The sequence below is a fragment of the Plectropomus leopardus genome, chromosome 7 (genome assembly GCF_026936395.1).
Source record: "Plectropomus leopardus strain MGB_pleo_1.0 chromosome 7, ASM2693639v1, whole genome shotgun sequence".
NCBI classification, from domain to species: domain Eukaryota; kingdom Metazoa; phylum Chordata; class Actinopteri; order Perciformes; family Serranidae; genus Plectropomus; species Plectropomus leopardus.
This window is the reverse complement of record NC_142182.1, coordinates 34,648,549-34,674,034: the sequence shown is the minus strand read 5'-3', so window position 1 is coordinate 34,674,034 and position 25,486 is coordinate 34,648,549. Positions and strand designations below refer to the sequence as shown.

Sequence of the window (25,486 nt, the reverse complement as noted above, 5' to 3'; positions counted from 1 at the left end):
TATCCCAAGTTGCATGTACTGCACCAAGTACTGCGTACTGCGTCCCAAGTACTGCACCAAACCCCATTTTTACAGTTTTTTTGATAAAAAATTTATCCTAAGGCATCCTTTTATTAACCAATCAATATTTTAAGTGATGCATAATAACTGTTTTTAAGGGGTCAGAAAATGCAGACTGCGTTATCTAACAATACAGCCATTGATCTCCGATGGTAAAGCATTTGTTTAATGCAATTTGTTGAGTCTCTCACTCTATGGCCACAGAATCAGTGGAAGGTGTAGATGAAAGTGTCAGTTAAAGACTGCTGAAACTGCAACGGTTCAATATGTGCTCTGCTCTGTAATCGGATGCTGCAGGAAATGGATATTGATCATGACAGAGGCCTGTTGTCCAATACAGTCCCATGCTATCTCAGAGTGGAGAGTGCTGGAGTGTTAGATAGGCACTGTCTTCAGACTGCTGAAGTGACGGGCAGCACAGTCAGACCTGCACAGAGATTAGATGTAACGGTGTAATAAAATTTAAAAAATGCTACTTTCTGATAGTGAAGGCTTTATCATGTAGGTGCACATTTGTTTATTCTTATGCACGATGTGTGTGTTTCTTATTCAGTGGTCCCCCATCTACACTGGCTGCAGCCCGACTCTCCCACACAGGCCCCAGCTGGGCGGACCGAGTTAAGTGCACTCAGTCCGTCTCTAGTGCCAGTCAACCGATGAGCGCCCCAGTAGAGAAGCTGGGTAAGAATTTTCATTTTCAATTCATTTATTTTATTTATAAGGACAACACACATTAATCAACATTTCTGTAAATGTGCCAGTGTTAGCCACGAGGCTAGTCTGAAGTCCTTTGACAAGATGTTTTGAAACCTATAAAATGATAAAAATTCCTGTGACAACGGCAGTAGGACACCATAAAGACGGCTACAACAAACAGCAACTCCCAAGACTGAACACAAGCCATGTGAAGCAACAAGAAACAGCAGAACAACAGAAAAAAAACAGTAGCGCAGCAACAACATATAGCATTTTAGCACAAACATTCATGCACGCAGCATGAAGCAACAACATACAACTAAACATCACATGCAGACATGCAAAACAGCAAGAGTAACAAAAAACAGCAATATACAGAATTAGAGATAAAATACAAGACCCATAACCTTAATAAAATGTTAAAAGATTTAATGAGGAACCAGTAGTGTACAAATTTTAAATACAAAGTACAAATACGTTCCAGTGTTTTTTGTTGGTTTTTCCCCTCCCACCCCTTTTTATGGTGTGGTAGAACAGCAAAACAAAACACCACCTTATATGAACACTCCACCCGCACACCTCACACCTCAGCAAGTAATTAAAGCAAAAATAGCTAAAAATAAATTAGTTAAAAGAATTAAAAAAAATAAAAAAAGATAAAGATTAAAAAAAAATACTGGGGGAAGAACACCATAAGGAAGATAGTCAAGATGCTTACCCCAAGAAATTTGATGCAATGAGAATCAGATGGGGTCCAGAGAGGTAAGAGTATTTACGTAGGAAATTACAGGCTGCCTTCTTTTGTAGAAACTGGCAGATGAGCCAATGAGAATATTTTCACCTTTTCTAATGATAAAAAGGACCTTAGATCCAATAACTAGGATGCGGTAGAAGGAGGATTGGGACTTTTCCAATGTAACATGCAACACAAAGTTAGGCAGTTTATAAATAAAATAGATATTTCATATGTACCTATAGCTGGCTGCTTGGCAACGGGCAGAAGACATAAGGCAAATTAGCAGCAGGTTTGCCAATTTAACAACAATTCTCCTCCTGCACAGACCCAATATGTACTTTGAGTGAACACGGTTCTGTCTTAACATTTAGAGCACAGAAACACATCTTTTTCTCCTTCAACATCACGGTACCTCTCATGTTTTCCAGGTAAAAAGGATGCTGAGGGCTGGGAGACGGTCCAGAGAGGACGCACTGCCAAGCCTCGCTCTGCCACCATAGTTGCCAAGGTCAGTCCCGTCGTGGCTCATGTCGCCCCGAAGCAGGACAGCGCCAAGCGTAACCAGTCACATCTGCAGCCAAAAGAAGAGCAACAGCTCCATCCTCAATGTCCCCTCGACAAGAACACAACTGAGAAAGACACTGAGAAACGAATCCCAGCAGAGCCCAATCCCCTGGAGGAGGTCGGATGTCCAGAGAATAGCAACATGATGGAGGTACTGAGGCTCAGCACCTTGTGACGTCTTTCTCCCAGAGCAGTCCCTGGATATCAATTATTCAGGAGAAGTAGAGTAACACTAGACTGTTTTATCAGCCACATTTGTTTTTGTTTTGGGCTCCATGGTATTCATAGACAGACTGTCCAGACAGGCATATCAACTTTAAGGCGATTGATTGTACGCTGACATTTCAGAGGCAGAAAAGCCATTTTCACTCTCATGAAATAAATACTCTGTCGATGCCTCAAGACACACTTGGTAAGTGTGTGTTACAACCATCGGTTGATTTTGAAATACAGATCAGTATTTTCAATCTGGCAGCTTATTTAGATTATAATTGGATGTTTAGGGCATGTCAGTACCAGCTTTCCTGCATGATTTGTGTTTTGTTGAGTATTGACTGGTTTGATTTTTTTATTTTTGTTATTGCTCTCATGAATTGCTTGAAATATGCATGTCTTTAATTGAGTTTGCGTGTGTTTGTGTGTGACTGTCGGTGCAGCCCCCAGCAGAGAGTGTACAAGACTCGGGGCAGTGTGTCGACGCACCCTGTGAAGACGCGCCTCCCCCAATACCAGCTCCTACCCCTTCCCAAGCCCCAGAGCCCCCCTCATCCTCAGCCACATTCCCACCAACAGACATTACCTTATCAGTCCCAGTCCCTGCTCTGGCCCTCTCCACACCCCCAGACCTTCCCCAGACGGATGGGCTCGGTGCACTGTTGGCCTTGGGGGACAGTGGGGCTGAGGGTGGCGCGTCGCAGGGCATGGCCACATCTGCCGCAGGACAGACTGAGACTCCCATGGCAGCGGTGAAACTGGAGAGTGTGCTGGACCCCACAGAGCTTTCTACTGTGAGTGCTGAGAGATGGAGGAGCAGAGGGAGGGGAGGGCAGGGGGGAGGGAAGGGGGAGGGCAGGGATCCCTAAGGGTCCTTCACCGCCTAAACAAAGTCAATCTTAAGAAACCTCCAGACCAAATGTGCAGGCAAGACTGCATAGCTCTGTGTAGTGTTGTTCTAGCGGCGTTCACTGTGAAGAATAGCTGCGAGTAGATGACTTTTGCACTCGAGCAAGTGCTCCCAGGGTGTTGCCCAAAACTGATCAACTTGCTTTAGTTATTTTGGCCACCAAATTATGTGCAGAAATGTCAAAATGCTGCAGAACCTGTTCTGCTTTTGTAGCCAGCATCAGATCTCGGGCAACATGGTCCGCCTTCATCAGGTGTTGTACTATTATTAAGCATCATGGAGTGAGTAAACACAGAGCTCTGTATACTTGATGAAGGATGACTACACCTTTAAGTGGGACGGATTCTGACAGGTGTTGAATGAAACATGGAAAAAACTTCAACTGAAATATGCAGTGAAGGCTATTTGGCCTTAAATTTTTACAACAGTCTAGACTTTGACCTTGTCTGGGCAATACTTGTGTGCTTAAAACTTAGATCCAGTACTTTTTAACTTTCCATGCATACTACTTGTAAAAGGCACATATTGAGAAGGCTTTATAATTGAGCCAGTGTAGCTGCTGCTCTGGAGTAATCTGTTAGTCATCCCCTTAATATTCATGTCATTTAAAAAATACTTAAAAGGTTGGAGTAAACAGTTTCTTATGGCAGAACCATCAATCGCCTCCTTCCACCATCTCTTCATCCTCACGGTAAATGTGCCCTGCATGACTCTTGAATGCTTCCTCACTTGTGATTCTTGTGATGATTGTGATGTAGAAATTGTGGTTGGGTTAATATGGTGTTCCCTCTCAGTCTTTGGATCATGCACCCCAAGTATAAATCAGACCAACTGCACACAAGTTAAAATGTGGGATTACATGGGCTCTGTTTTTCTGGTTCTTCTGTGGTTGTTTGTATGAACTCAAACATTTATGAAGTGTGAAATGCTGAGTGTGTGAGGTTATCTGTGCCATGTGTTCAGCCCCAGTCCATGGCAGAGGTCCTGGCCAAAAAGGAGGAGCTTGCCGACCGACTGGAGAAGGCCAACGAGGAGGCGATTGCCAGTGCCATTGCTGAGGAGGAGCAGCTAACCAGAGAGATTCAGGCCGAGAACATCGACCTGGAGACTGACAATGAAAGCGACTTCTCTGTGAGATTAATCATGCTCATTTAAACTGTAGTTAATAGGCACCTCTTGTTTTCAGTACAAGATAAAGTTGGATTTTTTACTTTATTGTATGTTTATAAAAACACCACAGGCTGGCATCGGCAACGGAGGCTGTGGAGTCAATATGGATTGGAGTGACATGCTGGCAGATTATGATGGTATGGAGGTCAATATTGAAATCAAAACTGACCTCACAATCTTCATAATGACAGACATTACGCTGAAATCTGTTTATTTTCCATGTTTATCTGTTACTGTAGCTCGTGAGCCGTGGCGTCAGAGTACCTCATGGGGGGACATAGTGGAAGAGGAACCTGCTCGACCTCCTGGACATGGGATTCATATGCACGAAAAATTGTCCTCACCGTCACGAAAAAGGTGCAAAGCATTTTCTTTCTGCAATAATTGATTGAGCAAATCTTTTTCAACTGCTGACAGAGTTCACACAGTACAATTGGTCCTTCCTAAGTCTGTTCTGTTCTCCAGTAAAAGTTGAGCAAGCTTTGAACACGGTTGCACCTTTGTCAACTTTCTCTTTTTCTGCCCTTTTATACTTAGCTATGTTCGGCTCATCTATGTTGAAAAGAAAAACACATTTTGAAGATGGTTAAAAGATGTGGCTGGAGACTGTAACAGTCCTAATGACACATTGCATTGTTTATAGTCACATCTAAATTTTAGAGCCCTGACACACCAAGCCAATGGTCGGCTGTGGGTAAATGTCAGGCTGTTGGTGATCATCTGGCACTGTAGTTCTTGTGTTGTGTTCCGTGTTGTTGGTACTTGACAGCCTGTGTGGGTATTTTTTTCAGCGATTCAGCATGCATTATCATTGGTTAGTGAAACCATTTTGATTGGCAGTTTGACTCAGTGCGCAAGATGAAAGACTTAAGTGAAGAAAAGAAACAAGTGACTGAAGTCAACAGGGCATGAGATTGAAACAGATGTGATATATTAGGTATTATATTTATTATATTTTTATTATATTTTTAGCCAGTGAGCTCTGCGGCCGAAATGTGCTATTTGTGCTATTGTCCAGCAGCGCACACCCAATATCCAATATACTCTCCAATATCCCTCCTTCTTTCTTCATCAATCAGGTTGTGTTTTTAATGTGGTAACTGGCAAACTAGCGCCTTGAATCCATCATACAGGTCTCCAGGTTTCCCTTTTTAATGATGAATACAGACTTATGTTGCCTGCTGGTATGGAGAGTAATTTCCTTTTTACTTGGTACAGAACGTACATGCTAGTTGGCTTTTTGTTGTAGGCTTTGCAGTGTGTTCATGTGCAACTTTTTGATACAGGCGACTTGAGGTGATGCAACAGTCTGCCTTCACTGTCACTGGGTCTTTGATGTTGGTTTGGTGTGCCTGGGTCTTTAGCAAAATGCTTGCTAACTAGCCTATTACGTAAAGCTACATTAAGAGGAGTTAGCCTAAGGTTAGATCACCAACGTCAGCCAGGTTTTTGTGTCCTGCTGATTTCTGTGATAACATTAAAGAAATTTGGAAAAGCACTGTTAGGTGTGTTGCTGACATATTTTTAAGATGACATGAATTGTTGCCCCTTTATTAATATTATGTCTGTACTGTAAAGAGACGAGGTCAGCAACATAGTCTGCATTCAGTAATAAATACATTCATTGACTGATCCCCAGAAGGGTGAAAAGGGACACATACCTAACCATGCGAGAGCAACAGAATAGAATAAAAAGCTTTATTGTCATTGTTCATGATACAATGAAATGTGGAGTGCTACTCCTGATCAATGCGGTTAAAATTAATAAACAAGACATCTGCCATGCACAAGTCAACACACATATCACTCACACAGTAACCCATTTTACCCACATAACACACCACACACATTCCCCTCACAAACACATTCTCCTTCCAATGTTATCTACTCTACTTGTTTATTGCTTTCCTGAACAGCACCTCCGTCTACTCATTTGCAATCCCCTCGCGTTATTTTGACAAGGATTTTTAGCTCAGCAGCCTGAAAATGAAAGGCCCACTTACTGAATATGACCTCTCCTTTCTTTTTAGGTTACCACCCAGAATGTCTAAACAGGCCCTAGTGCCTATCAGAGTCTGTGTGTGCCTTTGTTGATAAGGAGGAAACAGAAAGAGATGAATGATTTGTTTCCGTGTTTTTGACAGAACCATTGCAGAGTCAAAGAAGAAACATGAGGAGAAACAGCTGAAGGCGCAGCAGCTGAGGGACAAACTGCGGGAGGAAAAGACGCTCAAGCTGCAGAAGCTCTTGGAGAGGGTGAGTAAGCAGCGCAGAGTTGACGGAAAGCACCCTGAAGAAACTCCATGCGAGCTGAGCCCAGCCTGGCTCATAACGAGAGGTTTTGTCAGCACACCGCCTGATAGAATCACTAAATATTCTAACCCCCTCCAGTCGCATCCAGGCCAGCTGGCCGCAGACAGTCATGAGAGAGACCCCTGGCCAAAATCAACAGCCTTTCATGAAGTTTGTTTTTGTTCTGCAGGCTATGGCAAGACGAGTGAGTCCCAGAATAAATCAGGATTAACCACATAAAAACACAAAGTGGTGTATATTCGCATTAATCCCCATGTGAGTGGGTAGCGACTGACAGATTAAGAATCCACTGTCTGTGTTGTCCTGGAGAATGTACATTATTATTATAATTATTTCACTCGCTCCTGCTTCTCACTCTTCACTCTCTGCAGGAGAAGGAGGTGAGGAAATGGAAGGAGGAGTTGTTGGAGCAGCGGCGGAGGATGATGGAGGAAAAGCTGTTACATGCAGAGCTGAAGCGAGAGCTGCAGCTGCAGGCGATCGTGAAGAAGGCCCAAGAAGAAGAGGCTAAGGTAGAGAAGGGAAATCCAGTAAATGTATGAACGTGACTGCTGAGGGATTTTCGGAATTATGTGTGACATTTAGAGTCGTTCTTTACTACATTCATTCTACATTCATACATACACAATAGCAGTGTGTCAGTTTGGTTGATTCTAGCCAAAATATCATTCCTGTTTTAGGCTACGATATTTACACTAGAGACAACCTCCAAACCTCTCTTTGTATATGTATTTTTCAAAATATATTATTTATTTATTTTTCTAAATGTAATTCTTAAACCTTTACTTAACCAGAAAAACCACTTGAGATTAAAAATCTCTTTTTCAACAATGCCCTGGCCAAGACAGGCAGCAACAAAAGTTACAGACGAACAACATGGAACAGAAATACAAAATCAAAATATACACCTCCACAACAACAAAAGGAACACAAAATAAAGTTACCACAAATATGGAATAAAAAGTTTGTTAATATGCACTATGGATGAACCATAAAAACAAGACAATTAAAAGACCAGCTAGGATACAGCCTGACATTGGCATGTAGAAGATGACATGCAAAAGTCCTGCAACTGTGCTTTGAAAGGGCCTCCAGCGACCAATAAGTGCAACTTCAAGTCTTTCTACAGAAGATTCCACACTTATGGAGCTGCATACATAAAGGCGCTTTTGCCAAACTCAGGTCGAACCCTAGCTAAAGACAATAAGAACATAAGTTCTGTGAACGGAGAGCATAGCCACAGCTGTACCTCGTGTATGTTTATATCATTGTCCATAAGTATATATGTCTGTGCAGGTGAACGAAATCGCATTCATCAACACTCTGGAAGCCCAAAACAAGAGGCATGACGCTCTGGCCAAGCTAAATGAATATGAGCAACGCCTCAACGAGCTGCAGGAGGACAGACAGAGGAGACAGGAGGAGAAGCAGGCCAGAGACGAGGCTGTGCAGGTGCTCCAAAAACCAAATGCTCAGTTCACTTTTTAATTCTTCCACTTGTAATTTTCATATTTAAGTGCAACTTCAACAATCTTTTACTCCCTCTGTAGGAGCGTAAGCGGGTCCTGGAAGCAGAGCGGCAGGCACGGGTGGAAGAGCTGCTGATGCGGAGGAAGGAGCAGGAGGCCCGTATTGAACAGCAGCGACAGGAAAAAGAGAAAGCTCGAGAAGATGCAGCACGGGAAAGGGCCAGGTACACGGATCCAAATCCCTTTAGTATTAAAGTATATACACACAGGTGGCTGAGTGACTTTGATGCATGCGAGATTTGTGTGTACAGTTGTTTGACACAGCTTCTCTCTGTGCCATCTGAAGAGATCGAGAAGAGCGTCTGGCTGCTCTCAGTGCTGCTCAACAAGAGGCCATGGAGGAGCTGCAGAAGAAAATACAGATGAAGGTAAGTTTATACTGTGCTGCCTTGCATCCCCAGTGAACACCAAACGGGTATCAAACAGTTTCCCATATGACCCCTGGTTTCCTGTTTCTTCCACAGCATGACGAGAGCAGCCGTAGGCATATGGAGCAAATCGAGCAGAGGAAGGAAAAGGCTGCTGAGCTCAGCAGTGGTCGACATGCTAACACAGACTACGCGCCGAAACTGACACCGTATGAGCGCAAGAAACAGTGCTCCCTTTGCTGCGTTGTGGTATGTACACTTTCATCCTATCAGGCTTAAAGTTGGTGTCCGTAACCTCTGTACACTGTGTTGCATCTAAGGGGCCGTTTACATGGCAACCGTTCTTGCAACTTTTGTTGCGGTTTGGCCTTTCGTTCATTTGACAACTGACACATTTTGGGGGCCTGAAAACTCAAACTTTTGAAACCGGGTTCCAGAGCGTAATCGCTCTAAAACTCAACCCATTCTATGGCATGTAAACTGAGCATACGAACGGTGTAGTCACGGCCGCACTTTGCGCATGCGCGTGTTGTTCTATGGTGTGTCATTACACTGACAACTACTGGCCTGGCATGCACACTACAGCACTTTCAGTTGTTTTTGCGGATCCGTGTTCATGTGATCGTTCTCACAATGTTACCATGTAAACGCAGATTATTTTTTTTTAAAATGCAAAGGAAAGACTTCTCTGTTTTTAGTAGGGCCTAAGAGTACAACCTCCATGGCCTTAATTTATTATAGAGAGATGGGGTGTGATTAAGTCCTGATTACTTTCAAATGGGCTTTAAAGGAATACGTCACTAACAGAATGACTGTATATCAGTTACTCACTCCCTGTTAGGCTGAATTTCTAAAGAAAACCTTGTTTTTCTTGCATGCTTAAATGATGAAAGAAGTACTTCAATAAACTGAAGTAAAAGGGGGCTGCTTTAAACTATAGAAAAACTATATCAAAACATTTGTTTACATACTCCCACACGACTCTTGCAGTAAAATCCAAGTCTCATTTATCCAGTCGTATGCTAAGTACTTCACAAACACTGGCCTTTTTCACTAAAACCTTACTACTTTTCAGTGCATGAGACTGTCTCAGTGGAAGTGTTCCCAAAAGGAAGGTTTTTACCAAAAAGCATGTGTTTGGGAAGTACTGAGCATACAACTGGATAAATGAGATTATACTGCAGGAGTTGTGTGAGAGTTTGTAAACGGATGTTCTGCTGCTGTTAAACACGGCCCCCATGACTTAATGCATGGAGAATTTTTGCCTTTTTTTTGCACAGGATGAGCAATTGATATTTAAATGGTCATTTTGTGGGTGAAGTAATTTAATTGTGCCTCAAGCATTCATTTAACATTATTTCATGTTGTTACTCTTGTTAACTAAAATGTGTGTGAGTTTGGTACACATGGCTGTGAGAAAAGAAAAACACACCCATGCTGCAGCAGAATAGCTCCGGGCAAACTCCTGTGTTATTTGGCAGACTGTTTATACATAAAAATGCTGAGGAAGGTGATTCAGAGGATTTTTTTGGAAGAGGGCACATTTAAATTAGAATTTAACTGCATTAATTAGCAGAGATTTATAACTGGGCATGATTATGCTTTCTCAAGTGTCAGGCAACAAATCCACAAGCAGACACATTTATCTTTGATAGACGCCTGGCTACCACGGCAACAAGGGGTGGGACACCTTGAGTCTTCAAAGCAGCATCAGATAAAGAGGAGGGCTGGGGGGTGAGAGAGGGAATCTTGTTAAAATGTTAGATGACCTTGGCCAGCATCTGACACCAGAGATCATGGATGGGTCAGCAGCAAGCACTTAATTTAATGACATTAAACACAAACCATTTGAAATGGGCTTGTTTCCAGAGAGAACAACACTGCTCGCTGCACACCTGCCTCTTGTTGTGGCCATTTCTCAGATGTTTTATTTAGACATCTAGTCCAAAACTTTTCTTTGATGATATGACTGTTGCATTGTGGGGCAAACAAATTAACTATATTGAAAATTTTGGAAGCATATTGAGGTCTATGTTTTTATATATTGAACTTTTCTTTGTTTAGTCTAAAGATCCCAGAAGAGGGCTATTGTGCTGAGTGGTTTCTTCAGTCAATCAGACTTTATTTGTGTAGCACTTTTCATACTAACAAACTTTGACACAAAGTGCTTAATACAGTAAAACCAAAATACCCTTTTGTAACTAGAAAGATAAAAATAAATAGATAAACAAATAAATAAAATGTTAATAGTAATAAAATAAATTAGTAAAATACTCAAACTGTAAATAACATGTAAGGATAAAAGCACAAAGTAAACTAATAAATACATTTTTAAAAAATATTATGGGAAGAAGTAAAACTGTGAAACAGACTTAAACGTATAAATAAAATTTTAATAGAGAAATTGATAAAGTTCAATTAAAAGCCAAACTAAAATTGGAGGTCCCTACTTAGGCCTTGTTGCTGTAGGTGCCAGTAGTCACATAAAAACAAGAACATACAATAAAATGCAACATAAAGGCATCCTTGTAGAGCTGCATGATTGTGGCCAAAATGATAATCATGTTTGTTTGATTTTTTTATGAACATGGAGGTCACGATTATTTACAAAATGATTCATTTATTTTAGAGACAAAATGTATTTATTGCTCTTTAACATTTTCATAAACGGAGAGCTGCTTTCACTTCTAAGTTGTGCTGCATTCTTTCTAATACAAATCTTTGCGTCAAAATAAGACTTGAAATAAGGTTCTTCTCCACCTGAATACACTTCTCCGAGAACCAAAATGAAAATAAAACTGTACCCAAAATATAACCAAACTAAAATCAAATACACCATCTAAGAATGCAACTAAATGAAAACACAGTTTATTGGACACATACCTTTGTCCAAATGGAATGTGATTGCTTTGGTTATTTCAGTGTATTTTTGAGAGCTGGATGAATATGTATCCACTGTTGTATGTTTTTTACAGTATTCACAGATGTTATTCTTCGTTGACTATTGAGAGATGCAGATTTCACTAAAAAAGCTCAACTCTGAACCGATTTTCATGAAGTTTGTTTTGCTGATTTGATTGCCTCCAGTAACTGGAATTAATTAAAACAAGTAACCACTGTCATGTTCACTTTCCAGTGTTTATAATAAACAAATTTCATGAAAATCGGTTCAGAGTTGTGCGAGTTACAATCGATTTTCTCTCTTGGCTGTCATGCCGAGGCTGTCAAATGAGGCTGTCTGTAAGAAAGGGCTTATTTGCAGGTTTTTTTAGCGAAGCACACATATTAAGCATCAATATCGTAGTTGATTGTGTTCATTTAGTTGCGGGAAGTCACAATCATAATTATCATTATTATTTTATCATAATTAATTAATTAAGCCATACACATCACATTACATTTCTTAGGGCCCACTTTAATATTACGCACACTATTATCGCCCTTTGCATAAAATGTGCTTTACAAAATTAAGCTTAAAAAACATTATACATTAATATTATTTTCTACTTTCATTGATGCAGTTCTTTAACCAACATCAGTCCCAAACTTAAATACCAAATATTGATTAATTTTCAGAATTTTAACCTTTTAAATGCAGGGTTGTTGTCATGATGCGACTGTTTTTAGGTATTGTATTATCACAGTCTAGGTTAATGTCAGTTATTAGCAGCAACATCGATTTTTGTCCATTCTTATTTTTTTGCCGTGTCAAATGCTCACACTCATACCACTCTGCATACAAAATAAACTTTTCAAAATCAGGCTATAAAATATTATATATTATATATATTTTTCACCAACATCAGTCCTAATCATAAATATCAAATCTTCAATAATTTTCTTTCAGAATTTTAAACCAGAAATGCCAGGTTTTTGTCATGATGCCACTATGTTTTTAGATGAAAAAGTTTAATATACTACATGCTAAGTGTTGTTTTCTTTTTTTAATTATTTATTTTAACGGCCTTGAATATGCCAATGATTAGCAGCAACATTGACTGTGACAGTGTGCCTACTGGAAATAGCATTTATTTTCTCCATATGCCAAATATGGTCAAAATGATGTCATCAAGTATAAAATAGTAAAAATGACAAATTCCAAAGAACAAGGCCAGAATAACAGTCAGAAATAATACAATGTGTGTTTTTATGCTTTGATGACTCAGGAATTGAAAAAAATGTGGTTTGAATTTCCTTCCCTTAGCCTTTGCTTTAAACTGAGGTTCAGGAGAGGCTCATCATGTCACATTGAAAAGTCCATGTGGTGTATCGTTTCATCAGAGTCCCATGGGACTTCCTTGACCCTTTTCTGCCTCTGTCTCCATTGTGTCCGCAGCAGTGACCTCTGACCACTGTGTTTGTGTTTGTAGATCACCTCAGAGGTGCACCTGTTCAGCCACACCAAGGGCAAGAGGCACCAGCAGGCCGTGCGAGACAGTAGCAGCATCCAGGGACGGGAGCTGTCCGACGAGGAAGTGGTGCGTATCACCTACACCCTGTCAGGAACAAACATCCACTCACCCTGTCAAAGAATACTGCCCTACTGCTGCATGTGTAATTTAAAAAGACAAAGAGACACCTTAGTTGTATTTTATGACATGGTCATTATTGTTATTTATGCATCCCCTTGTATACTGCCATGGCTCTGTAGCTGGCTTTGTGAGTTTACAAATGGGCCTTGAAGTGTACACAGTTCGGGTTCAGCGCTTCAGTGGAGGGGTGACATCACCCCCTTGCCTCCAGGCTGTTTTTGTCACCGAGCGCTTTTCCATGGGAAGGCAGCTCGTTAATGCAAGGTAACCTCTCAGGCTGCAATATGAGATTGGCTTTTCAGCAGCACTCATTGTGAGGCTGACAACTGTTGGTGCTATACGCGGCACCTTTGGCCCCAGCAGCTCCTTCATTCAAAGCTTTTTTCAGCTGGCAATAATTGATACCCCCTCCTTTCTTTCCTCTAAATCATTTCCTTTCCAAATGCAGGACATTTTTTTTCTCTTTGACAGTATGATAAACAAGGCAATGGAGAGAAGCACTTCACCAATATGGCACTATAAACAGTACATATATGAGCACGGCTTCATATACATTTGCAATATGTCTCCTTCCATACAATATAGTTTTACTGATATCCCTAATGTTGAGGCTTCATTGTTCACTTCCCACTTTTCATATCGTCTTATTGTCAATATTTGTAGTCAAAGTTTAAAGGGATAGTTATCCATAGTCAGTGTATTCCACTGTAAAACAGATGACGGTCTGCATGCCTACAGTTTGGAAAAGCAGGCAGAAGTATCACCAAGGAGGCTAAGCCATGTACTGTTGTCGGTGGCAGCAGCAGTATAACATATTTTAGCCACCTAAAAAAATCAATATTAGTTTGAATGTATGCAATATTTAGAGTATTTTTACCTCTTTACTTTGGTGTCAGATTGCCCTTACTGATGGGGAACTAAAGTCATTATCTATGCTCTCTTCAAAGCTGCCCGATTCCTCTGACAAAAAAACAATGTCATTTTTCCCAGCAGAAGACAGGAGTTGTTGATTGATCAGTTAGTTTGTTTTATTGTGTGACTTTGGTGTTTTAAATGTGTAGTTCAGATTCACCAAAGTGATACAATGACACAAACAAACTGACCAGTCAAAGCAGCGGTAGACCAGCAATTCCTGTGTTCTGCAAGGTAAAATTACTGCTTTTTTTCTGGAGGCTTTAAAGTCAGCGGAGATGGCTATAACGGCTCTGGCTCCCCATTAAAAAGGACTGTTTGATAGCAAGGTATGGGAGTGAAAATGTAAATATAGTATACACCTGAACTTGTATTGTTTTTTACATTTTTTAAAAAAGTTTTATGTTGGACTTTCTTAAGGTGTCTAAATGCGTTTTGCTGCTGCTTCTGTCTAAGGCAGTACATTGCTTTGCTTCTGTGGCAGCACTCTTGCACTACGTCTCCACTACTGACACTCATCTACAATAGGTAATACACTAACTATGGGGAAGTACTTCATACAACATAACTTAGCAATAACAATAATAATAATAATGACAATAATAATAAAAACAATAATTGTAGTCAAAATAATAATACATTTAACTTACTTAATACTCAAAGACGTTTACATCAAATGCAAAAACAAAACAAAACAGAATATAAAACACTGAAAGAGGCTTACATGAAACATGTCCTATTCTGCATCTGGCTCAATCTAAATGTTAACAGTTTGTATTGAGTGTGTTATTATTGGATGGGGCCATTAGTCACTGCAGTATCTCTAACAGATAATATGAAGATGTGCAAAACCTTTTTTTTGTTATCCTATGTGAAAGTACATCAAGCTGTCCGCCTGGAGACGTTGTTTAGATAGACTTATGTGGCCCCTTGTTATTTATATCAAACCTCATTTTGGTGTCCACTATTTTATTCATACCACTGCCAACTATTCTCCAGACTGGGGCTCCATAACTCTTCCTGCAATGAAAGATTTTTAATTAAAATGAAGACGGTTGGTTCAACTGTGCAGAGGTCACTCCATAGTTTTCTGGCGGAAGCGGGCGGCACATGCCCCATGCCTTCATATTTGGTCATTTTCTCTCATTTTGACTTGTGAATTAAATTAAAAATACAATGATTATCAACAGGATAGGATCGGTGTATGAGGGAAGAACGTGAGAATTGCAATCACTCACCGTCTGCAGTGGTTTAATATGTTGCAGGTAATATCCAAGATCCATGGCTTCTGACATAAGACTTAGTTTATGATTCACCTTTAGACACGACAGCTCAGAAAACTGGTGGCTTCTCAGAGGAAAGACTGTTTTTTCTGTAAAGCTCTGCAAGCATGACCAGTAGAGGGATCACCAGGCTCCCAAAGGCACTGAACAGTCTTAAAGGTCTTGTAGTCAAAGCTTGCAATGATAGCCACAAATTGAGAAGCTTGATGAAATATCCAGACTGCCAGCTGAAGCGAGCCTCTCCCACCCCACACTGTTTCTGAGATGTGTCTAGTTATTGCAGTGAAGTTGCTGTTGAAAGAAGGAACCAATGAATAGTTTTCACATTTTTGTCTTTGTGTGGCTTGTCCCCTCCTTAAATGTCACTGTTAGTATGCACTTAAATACAAAAATGTCATGTAGTGATGGTAATTGACTACACTGTAGTATCATGTCTTACATGAAATGCAGCTGTTTGCTTCACGCCAAATGGAAAGCTTACCCCTCAGGCCTTTGTATGTGACAAAGACACAGTGGATGAACATATCCGATGTAATCTGTATTTGTGTTGGCCACCTTTTAGATCTGTGTAGGTTTTCTTTTTGTGTGTAAGGAAAAGGGGGAGATGTGCAGAGCGGTATCACATTACTCCCACCAGAGGCAATCTGTGATATTGTGCGGTAGCTATGCTCTTAGGCCAGCATCTTTGCTGCTTTGTTGCAATGTTTTAGTGGTAGACACCTGTCTGTCATCGAGTCTGATTGTCTCACTCAAAGTCTCCACAACTTCCATTCAGACTCAGCTCATAGCAACAGGAAACGGGATGTAATCATTATATATATATTTTTTTGCTCTCATAGTTTGGATGTCAGCATTATACTATATTTGACAGCTTAATATTTCAGGTACCCTTTTATGTTACCAGTGTGATTTCACAGAGACGTTTTGGATGTGCTACCGAAACAATTTCATTAAGCAAGCAGCTTGTGGACTGGACAGCCTCTCAGAGAGATTACTGAGCAGCTGCCTCCCGGGAGAGGGACAGCTACGGTCATGAGTCATGACTGACCTATAGTCTCATGGAAGAGAGGGCAGAGGTGTGCGTGTACAAATCCACACATCCTTCCAGGGAAACGTAAAAGTCTTGCTTACAGATATCATCATCCCCTTCCTACTATTTTACTATTATTTTAGGCTCTAAGAAAAGACATAGGTAATTCTTCAGTTAGTAACCAATTTATTCAAAAGTTCAACTGTTGTTTTTGCCATGAGTACTTTTACACAAAACATAAATATTACATGGCGTAAAAGGGATTTAATTTTTTTCCCTAAACAAGGTAGATTTTTCTGAGCTTTCAAGCTACAACCAATGAACCAATCACTTTGTGTGGAACAGACATCACTTCACAGCGTTCCAACGCCAGACCTTTAGTAACCATTGCAAATTCTTATTGCTGACTGATGAATTAGGGGTCAACTGATATTGGTTTTTCAGGGCTGATTCCAATACATATTATTAGTACTTAATGAGAACAATAACTGATATTGAGAACTGATATGCATTTACCATAAAAATTATTAATATTTCTGATGAAATTTAGAATTTGGAATATAACAAATGCCAACACAAAATTTGTTTATATGCCTTTAGCAAATGTTTGCTCAAAACTGAAACTTTTAACATCATATACAGCAAGTTCCTGGAGATGTTTTGTATAAAGTCAAGTCAAAATTGAAGTAAAAAATAAATAAATTAAATAGCTCCCTGAGGTTTTACAAAGCAAAAGTTTATCCCATGCTGATACTTTTTTCTTTGGATGTGTTGCAGACTGCCTGCCCTGGTGTTGGTTGAGTGTAATTGATTCAGATATTAATTGGTGCATGGAAATATTTGACATCACCTTTTCTGAATGGAGTCCCTTCTACTTCTAACTTCTGAAAAAAAACAGAAACACAGAATATCAGCAATATAAAATAACCTAAACTGATCAAACACATAGTAAAAAGCTCATTGAGACAATGGTGGCATCAATTCACTTTTGCCCACCTATGGACACTCGTGTTTCCATCGACTCTAACCTCTACTCGGGCAGCAGGTGCACTGACAACACTTGAGACCATTGGGTCTGGCATCCCACACACAGGTTAGCTCGACTGCTGAATGGAAAGCGTTTATCTGTGAGGCCGTCCGATCCTTTGGGGTGCTGGATGACAGCATAATTAGGTAATTGGTTTCTTGCACATGCATCATGATGTTCAAATTGGGTTACCATCCCCCTGTCTCCTGGTGGAAGTATCAGAATCATCTGACAGGGCCAGACATGAGGCAACACCTCCAGCCTTTTAGCATGTCCATGGCCGAGTGGCTTCTAAAGACTGCAGAGTGTTGGAGGTAATTACAGGATACAATGGTGTCATTGAGAGGTGCAGATCTGTGTCACACAATATATCCAGTAGCACATCTGAAGTGTATAAACTACTTAGAGACATTAAACACATGTTATATTTGCTGTACAATGTCCAAAATAGGTTTGAAATGAACAGTTACAGCAATTGTCTGAGAAGTGGAAGAAGTATTCAGAAATTTTACGTAGGAATATTATTACAAATACATTAATGAAAAGGTAGTATTTTAAAGCCTCTGGGAACACAAATCACCAAACACGTTCCCTTTACGTAATGTAAAAAACATAATAGAAATGAAATTTCTGTTCAAAACCTGCGTATTGTTGAGACCTGATCTACAGAATAACAAGAGTGTAGAGCTGTTAGATAATTGTAGTGGAGTAATTCCCTCTGAAATGTAGTGAAGTAAAATGGAAATACTCATTTACAAGTACCTAAGATCTCCTTATTTCCTTTATTTTTCTAAAAGTACTTATTTACTTTTCACCACTGATTTATGAGCTTGTTCTGGCACCCAAAAAAGCAGCCATAGTTGTTTTAGAAGCTTTTTATAAGTAATGGTACAAAGATTTGTCAGCAATTTCTCTGATGTATTGATTTTGTCTTCTCTAGGAGCATCTTTCCTTGAAAAAATACATTGTGGATATCGTGACAGACAGCTCTGTGTCTTCTGAGAGCGTGAAGGATGGCGAAGAGAGGCAGAAGGCACGGAAGAAAGCAAAGAAGCTCCGCGCCAGGATGAACTCCAGGTAATACATCCATTTTCTCTTCTGTCTATCAGTCTGTCTCTCTCTGTCTCTCTCTGTTTCTCTCTCGGCATGCTTTCCGAGTCACAGAGGACAAAACTGTGCCAGGACTTTTTTTATGAGTGACAAGGAGATGGAAAGCAGATGTTATGTGCATCCTGACTGTCCACAAGGTAACACTGATGAGCTTAATTTATGACCACTTTCTGTGATTGGGGAGCAAAACTGCAAATCGATCTGTACCCCTCCCCCCGGCTTTCACCTGTAAAGAGCTTTCTTCCAAATTGCTGCCATGGCATTGCCAAATCTGAAGCCTTCCTCTGCGCACAGGATGTATGTTAAAGTATGTATGAGCAGTGCCTATTTTTCTTCTTCTGAGATATTGATTTTTAAATGAAGTATCAAAGAAAATCAATAGTAATCAACAAATAGGAGGCAGGGCTGCTGTGTGTCAGAACCTGGACCTGAGCTCAATCAATTTAACCGGCTGTCACAACAGGGAGGGAGAGGAGTGGGAAGAGACACCATGTTGACAATACATGCTGTAAGATGTTATTGATGCAGATTATTGGAAGTATTCCACTACAGACAGGATTACATATATATCCGAGACATGTGCTAAAGACAGGAACATGCACATTTATAAGATTTAAAGGGGAATTCTGGTATTTTTTAACCTGGGCCTTATGGTTACATGTTACATGTTGCTTCAGTAGATCAGCTGAGCAGGAAGCAGCGACACATCTTTCACAGTTTTAATGTAATCCCAAGAGGCAATTGAATGTGGCAAAGTTTCGTCCATCAAAAGTGCTTGTTTTACTCACCGATGTAGTCATATTTTTATACTAAGAGTTGGAGACGAATGTGTCGATCCGAGGAGGATACTGTGTGTTAATTGTAGTTTGGCTGTATATTGTGTGGCCATGTGGCCTGGGTCTCTCGGTTGTCCAAGACAAATTTCTCAATTACAATAAAGGCTAATCTTATTTTATCTTATCTTAAAATATGGCCTCTATCATACTACACCTCTTCATAACTAGACTAAATTTGAACGTCAGATTTTTTTATTTTTTCCCAATGAAGATATCCAAACCTGCTCCCTGCATTGACAGACAGGCTTTCTTGAAAAAATGTTTGCCTTGGTTCTATTTTTGCAAAGTTTTTTGCACCTGCTCCACATCCAACCTTTTTTCTTTGGTCAAAATTGAGCTGGTGTCCTGATGTCTTTGATGCTTCTGTTCTCCCTCCAGTGTGAAGTAAACAGGAATGAAGAGAGACTCATTTACCAGGTTATACAAACTACAAAAATGTACAGTTTTAGCTGAAATGAGAAGAAGATAAGAAAATTAATTATGAATAAAGAACTTAGACACTTACTCATTTGAAGACAGTGAAATCAAATCGGCGTGCAAAAAAATCTCATCCCCTCTTGGCGCTACGAGATCACTTGTAGAATATCTGGGCTATTTTTTGTGCTCTATCTGCCAGAGTTTGCTTTCTTCCTGCATGAAATGGCGAGGTGTTTGCGAGCGGTGAAGGAATCACTAACATAATGCAGTTATAAACAATAAATATGTGTATACTAGAAAAGTACAGTAGTCTATTTAATAACATTTTTGTAGTACAGATATCAAGCTGAAAAAAGTAAAAGTCTAACACAAATGTCCAGACATGTTAATCGCATTATGAGATTCTTTTATATTAACACTGCTTTTTCTTTTGTTTTTAGTGTCGGAATATTTTGGGGGCGGTACTCCTCAGGAGGCATCAATCACAATCTGCCTTGGAAAATAGATTACTGGCCCTGAAAGTGAATTTAGAAACTCATTTGTGTTGGTCAGGTTACAGGAACCATGTCAAAACAACACTTTCTTTTTTCCTATTCTATTGTTTTTGCAATAGAACGTGACAATATAACACAGTGCTAACTTGCACCACAGCAAGAGCCCAAGTGTTGAAATACATACACATATAAAGAAAAAAATATACTTACTGGATAATGCAGCTGTGGTTTGAGAAGTAAAGGGGGTTGACAGTGAATGGGTGGGATGTTCGATGACTGACTTCTTGGCTGAATGACCCTGGCAGTGAACCCCAAACTGCCCCCACTGCCCAGGCCGTGTGTGCCTGTGTGTGCGCGTGCGCGTGCGTGTGCGTGTGTGCGTGTGCGTTAGAGTGAGAGGAATTGTAAAGCAGCTTTGTCATCCCGCTCAAGTCTAAAAGTGCAATTTAAGTGCAGTCCATTTACCATTTACGATTTAATGGAGAGTGTGTTGATAATGTGGTCTTAAAGATTGAACATAAATAGTCCAAAAATTTGCTGTCAACTACTATATTGTTTTTTATTCTAAAATTATATCCAACACTTTCTGTTTCATACAGTGTATACTGTTACTTTAATCACTGTTTAGTTGCTCTACCAACTCCCAGTAAAACATTTCAAACATGCTCCCAACAGTATGTTAATAGCAGGGTTCCCATACATCCTTGAAATCCTTGAAAGTTTATGAATTTGAAGTCATGGCCTTAAAAGTTTTTTTTTGTTTTGTGCAAGATAAGAAGTCTTTTGATGTTGTTTGCCATCACTACATTTTTTTAAAGCACTAGGGAAAAATGTCCACAAAACAAAATTTGTAATTATCATTATGAATACTTACATAATTATTTCAAAGAATACTTTTATTTTATCAACACATTTTTTAAGGTAATTTATTTTGGTTTTTTTCCTTTTTTTCATTTCAAGGTAATTTTCTTGAACATTTAAAAAAAAAAAGGTAATTTTTGGGTCATCTAAGTTGCTCATTGCTCATTTTTGCAAATTTCTGAAAGAAATAAAGCCATTTTTTTCAGGTTTCAAAGGGTTAAGATTAAAACGTGTTTTTTTTAAAGTGATGACCCATGCACTCTTCACTCCACTCCATTCTAACATCTGTTGTGCATATAATCTGCAAAAAAAAGTCAATTTCTATTTACCTGCAGTACTATTTATTCTGTTAATTCCATTGTGTTTTTTTGTGTGCTTTGTACTGACCTGGAAAAAAATAAGAGAAATTGACAAGCAAGCCTGTCTAAACAACCTGATCATCTGTAGACTTTGGTATCAAACTTTTGTGCATTTATCTTGCCAGTTTAAGTCTGACTGCAGTGGAGATCATTTCTTCCTTTGTTCTCCCGAAGGTGAATGTCCTCCTGTGAGTGTTGCACACTTAATGATGCTACTAGAGCCTCCAGCCTCTTATCATGAGTGACCTGTGGATTTGACCCTGAGTGAGATTTCTAAATAGAGAATTTATTATTATTATTGTGCCTACCAAGAGAAAGTATTTTTTCAAAAGAGGAACAAGAGGCAGCTGCAGGCTGAAACACTCGTCTCATTCTGCTACAGTGCTTTATTCTCAGCGCTGCTGTTTTTGGCTTTGTGGGGCTCAGCGGTACTGAGAAAGTGACAACATGATCTGTCTCTGTTCACCGTCACTCCTGCATCAGCCCTGCTGAGACTAGCACTCAAAGGCAGCAGGCTTTCAGAGGTCATAAATAACACAGAGCCCCAGTAAACATAAAGGTGAGCTGCTTCACCGCCGGGTGGAAATGAACCGTTTTATTGGAACGTGGTATGGTGTCCGTAAAAACGCGAGTGGTTCTCACTAGACTTTTCAGCAGGCCAACATAGCAGCCTCGCTCTGTCATAAAGCAGTGAACACACATTTGAAACCACAAGGTTGTTTCCCGCGGTTTGGCTAACATCTAATAAAAAGTGTTTTGGGAAGGAAAAAAATGCTATTAAAAATTTCATGTTTGTAGTTCGTCAGTTAGTGTCAGGATGAGATCTGAAGTTGGAAACCAAAGTCTACACTTATGCTCTGCTGGTACGATCTGCTTGACTGTAGCTGGTTGCTTGTGGTTCACTCAGCAGGGAACAGAGTGGCCTGTGTGTGCATGCGTGTGTGTGTGTGTGTGAGTGAGTGTGGACCTCAGATGGTGGTGTGTATACAAAGACACTCCTGTATGAAGTATGGTATAGAGTTTGAGGTGGTAAGCATGGCCTTAACTCACTTTACCGTCTGCTGCCCTTGATTAAGGGGAAAGGTCGTAAATAAACTTACATCCTTAACATTGCATATACAAGCTAAATGGGTTTTAAGGGCATTGAGTTATTGAAGTATTATTCCAATTTTAAGTTTTGTAGGCTCTGCTACTCTTTATTACAATTCAACTGATGCCTGGCTTCCTTTTCTAGGTCTGCATCATTGTAGTTTAAATGTGTTTTTGCGGAGTTATAGAGTGTGTCCCTGCTAGAGAAACAGGGAAGTGTATAGTAGTCCTGCACTATAGATTTGTGCCTTCTCTCTTATTATTGATCACTTATATTTACTGCAGGAGGCCCATATAACATAAGCTGCTTCTGACAATAAAGGAATTGTTCTGCATAATGCTCCCTGTTTAACCTGGTTAGGTATAAACCTGTCGGAGATTATTATTGTAATATCATGAATGACAAACAGGGTGGCTATAGTTCAGGGCCTTCTGAAAGCAAATCTGTGCTACCCATTTATCCTGGTCACAGGACACAGAAAATGTTGAGAATTTATGTATGTTGTTACCCCTGTTCACAACTTGGTCTGTTGACTGATATCTAATGCATTAAGAGTGAATCTTTTTTCTCTTCTTTAGAAAGTTAGAGTTTTGATCAAGCATAAAAATTCAGGCCCAACCTTACATGAACGCACATAGTTACTGTCCAAGCCTGACATGAGCCAAAACCATAGCAGCACTTTAGGGCCCGAGTTTGATTCACCTGAATTTTGAATTTGTTTATTTATTTTATTTTACTTTATTTATTATAATTTTAAAAAAGATTAAAACATTAAGTACAAGCTAACACTAACAGACATTTGTGACATGATTTGAAACACGCGCGTTCTTTTAACAAATGTTTAACACAGCTCAAAAACTGTCATATGTCTTGTATAGTAAATAGAGATTTTATTAAAAAAAATCTTCTCATTAATAGGAGGCAGAAGTCAGCAAGGGCTGATGACAACGCAGCCCATATATTCATTATAACTTAGCACAGTCTAGGTTTGCATAAAAATACAAAATGAAAAAAAAACAAAACCAAAAAAGCAGGAAATTGGCCCAGCCCGGCCCAATCCTGAGGGGTTGGGCCCATTCGAGTCTGGGCAAAGAATCAAAGCTCACATAGTAATAAAGCTGAACTTGTGAATTCTATGTTTATAATGTTTACCTTTAATATTAAATTTGAATAAAAAAGACAATAGTATTAGATAAAACAAGGCTGCGTTTTCCAGTCTTAACGAGAGTTTTGTAACAGCCACATTTACCCAGATAATAAATAAACAGTTAAAACAATGAAACAACACATTAGTAATAAGTAGAATATATGCCCCGCATGAGCATGGAAGGTCAGTTGTATGTTTGTGTCCTGATCTTACTTTGAGGCGAGTTATCAGTTGCTGTTAGATGATTGCCCTTGAACACAAGAGATTGTGAAAAGAGGACGAGGCTTTGGTCGGCCCATGTCCGTCCTGCCAGGACAAATCCACCTGTCATGTTCCAGGAAGCGTTTGATCCTATCAGTGTACAGATGGGTAACCGGAAGGCGCTCAATCTAACTCTGATCAATAGTTACTTATCATGTCTGGGAATACATGACTGACAGATAGAATCCGCCATCCAATTTCACACACGCAGACACACACACATGCAGTTTGTGTTTCTCAGACTCAGAGTCTGGCTGTAGGCGTAATGTCACGCAGATACCCGTCCCCTGATGACCATGACCTTTTAGAGGTCACACATTAAAAATACTGCCTGTGTGCTTGTAATCCCCTTTAACTGTTAATTTGATGAGTGAAGTGAAGAACTTGAGCCCGCCTTGTTATAAACGACTCAAAGAAAGGCAAATTTAAAGGTAGATTTAAGTCTTCATAATATGAGTTGATGGCAGCAAAACAGCCGTCCCTACAGAGCCGGCCACTGATTATTTAAAGCCAGGTTACCTGATGAGCAACTGACAGGCCAAATAAACAGACTCAGTTTGAACTTTTTCTCTCTCTTCACACTTTCATCTGTTGTGTTCTTTTCTGGCAGGCCAAATACTTTTTTCAGAGACTTTTTCCTTCTTCTTCCTCTGCAGGGCAAAGGAATATGAGACGTCGATGGAGGCAAAGACACAGGTCCCCGACTCCCCATACAAGGCCAAGTGAGTGTTTTTTTTTTTTTTAAGTCATTAGATTAACATACCTAAAAGATTTTTTTTAAAAATGCAAATATTTACATTTAATAGTGAATTCTTGGCATTTTTGTTGATAACATGCCTTCAAATTGTTTGTTTTTTTTTCCTAACAAGCACAGAAATCCTAATTTAATTAACTATGTTTGATCAAAAAAAAGCATAACATTATCTCACTTAAGAGTCATGAAACCAGTAAATGTTTGACCTTGTTTTTTTTAACTGTCCCAATGACTTAAACAATTATTCAATTTAAAAAAAATTGCTAATTGTTTTTCTGTCGATTGACTATTCAATTTATTGAGAAATTGTAGCTCTAGACCAAAGAAAAGCAGAAAATTTCATTTGAGAAGCTGAAACAGTATTTTTTTGTAGTACTCACTAGTAAAATGATTTAAACTCAGCATGAAAATTGTTTATTTTTCTGTTGATTGACTCATTTAACTGACAAATAGTTTCAGCTCTTCTGTGGTGGATATTACATGGCTGAGTGTGCATGGAAACACAGACTAACAGATGGTGTTTGTAAACAGAGTTATAGTAACCGTTGGCTCGTGTGTGTTCAGGTTGCAGCGCCTGGTGAAGGACCTGTTGAAGCAGCTGCAGGGCCAGGACAGCGGCCAGTGGGCCAACAATAAAGTGTCAGGTCTGGACAGAACTCTGGGAGAGATCTCTCGCATCTTAGAGAAACAGGTAGGGCAACATATAGATCACACTGATTGATGTATTTGTATCTTTTATTGGTGTAGTGATCATTATTTTAATGTATTGTGTTGTATATTAATGATGCAATTGTTTTTGTGCACCTAAACCCTA

The 25,486-nt window shown here is 39.7% G+C and overlaps 1 protein-coding gene across 3 annotated transcripts in view; it reads left to right on the top strand.

Moving 5' to 3' along the window:
• scaper (S-phase cyclin A-associated protein in the ER) overlaps positions 1 to 25,486 on the top strand; it is a 90,176-nt gene that overhangs the window by 14,773 nt on the left and 49,917 nt on the right. For 2 of the 3 annotated variants that reach the window (XM_042495952.2, XM_042495953.2), the window contains exons 7-22: positions 614 to 741; positions 1,921 to 2,207; positions 2,713 to 3,063; positions 4,143 to 4,310; positions 4,420 to 4,486; positions 4,589 to 4,706; positions 6,494 to 6,605; positions 7,034 to 7,174; positions 7,959 to 8,114; positions 8,213 to 8,355; positions 8,478 to 8,559; positions 8,656 to 8,808; positions 12,930 to 13,037; positions 18,284 to 18,420; positions 24,575 to 24,640; positions 25,237 to 25,363. In XM_042495952.2, coding sequence (XP_042351886.1) covers positions 614 to 741; positions 1,921 to 2,207; positions 2,713 to 3,063; positions 4,143 to 4,310; positions 4,420 to 4,486; positions 4,589 to 4,706; positions 6,494 to 6,605; positions 7,034 to 7,174; positions 7,959 to 8,114; positions 8,213 to 8,355; positions 8,478 to 8,559; positions 8,656 to 8,808; positions 12,930 to 13,037; positions 18,284 to 18,420; positions 24,575 to 24,640; positions 25,237 to 25,363 — 2,344 coding nt within the window. The remainder of the gene's footprint in view (positions 1 to 613; positions 742 to 1,920; positions 2,208 to 2,712; positions 3,064 to 4,142; positions 4,311 to 4,419; positions 4,487 to 4,588; positions 4,707 to 6,493; positions 6,606 to 7,033; positions 7,175 to 7,958; positions 8,115 to 8,212; positions 8,356 to 8,477; positions 8,560 to 8,655; positions 8,809 to 12,929; positions 13,038 to 18,283; positions 18,421 to 24,574; positions 24,641 to 25,236; positions 25,364 to 25,486) is intronic. The other variant, XM_088080584.1, reaches the window with a different exon arrangement.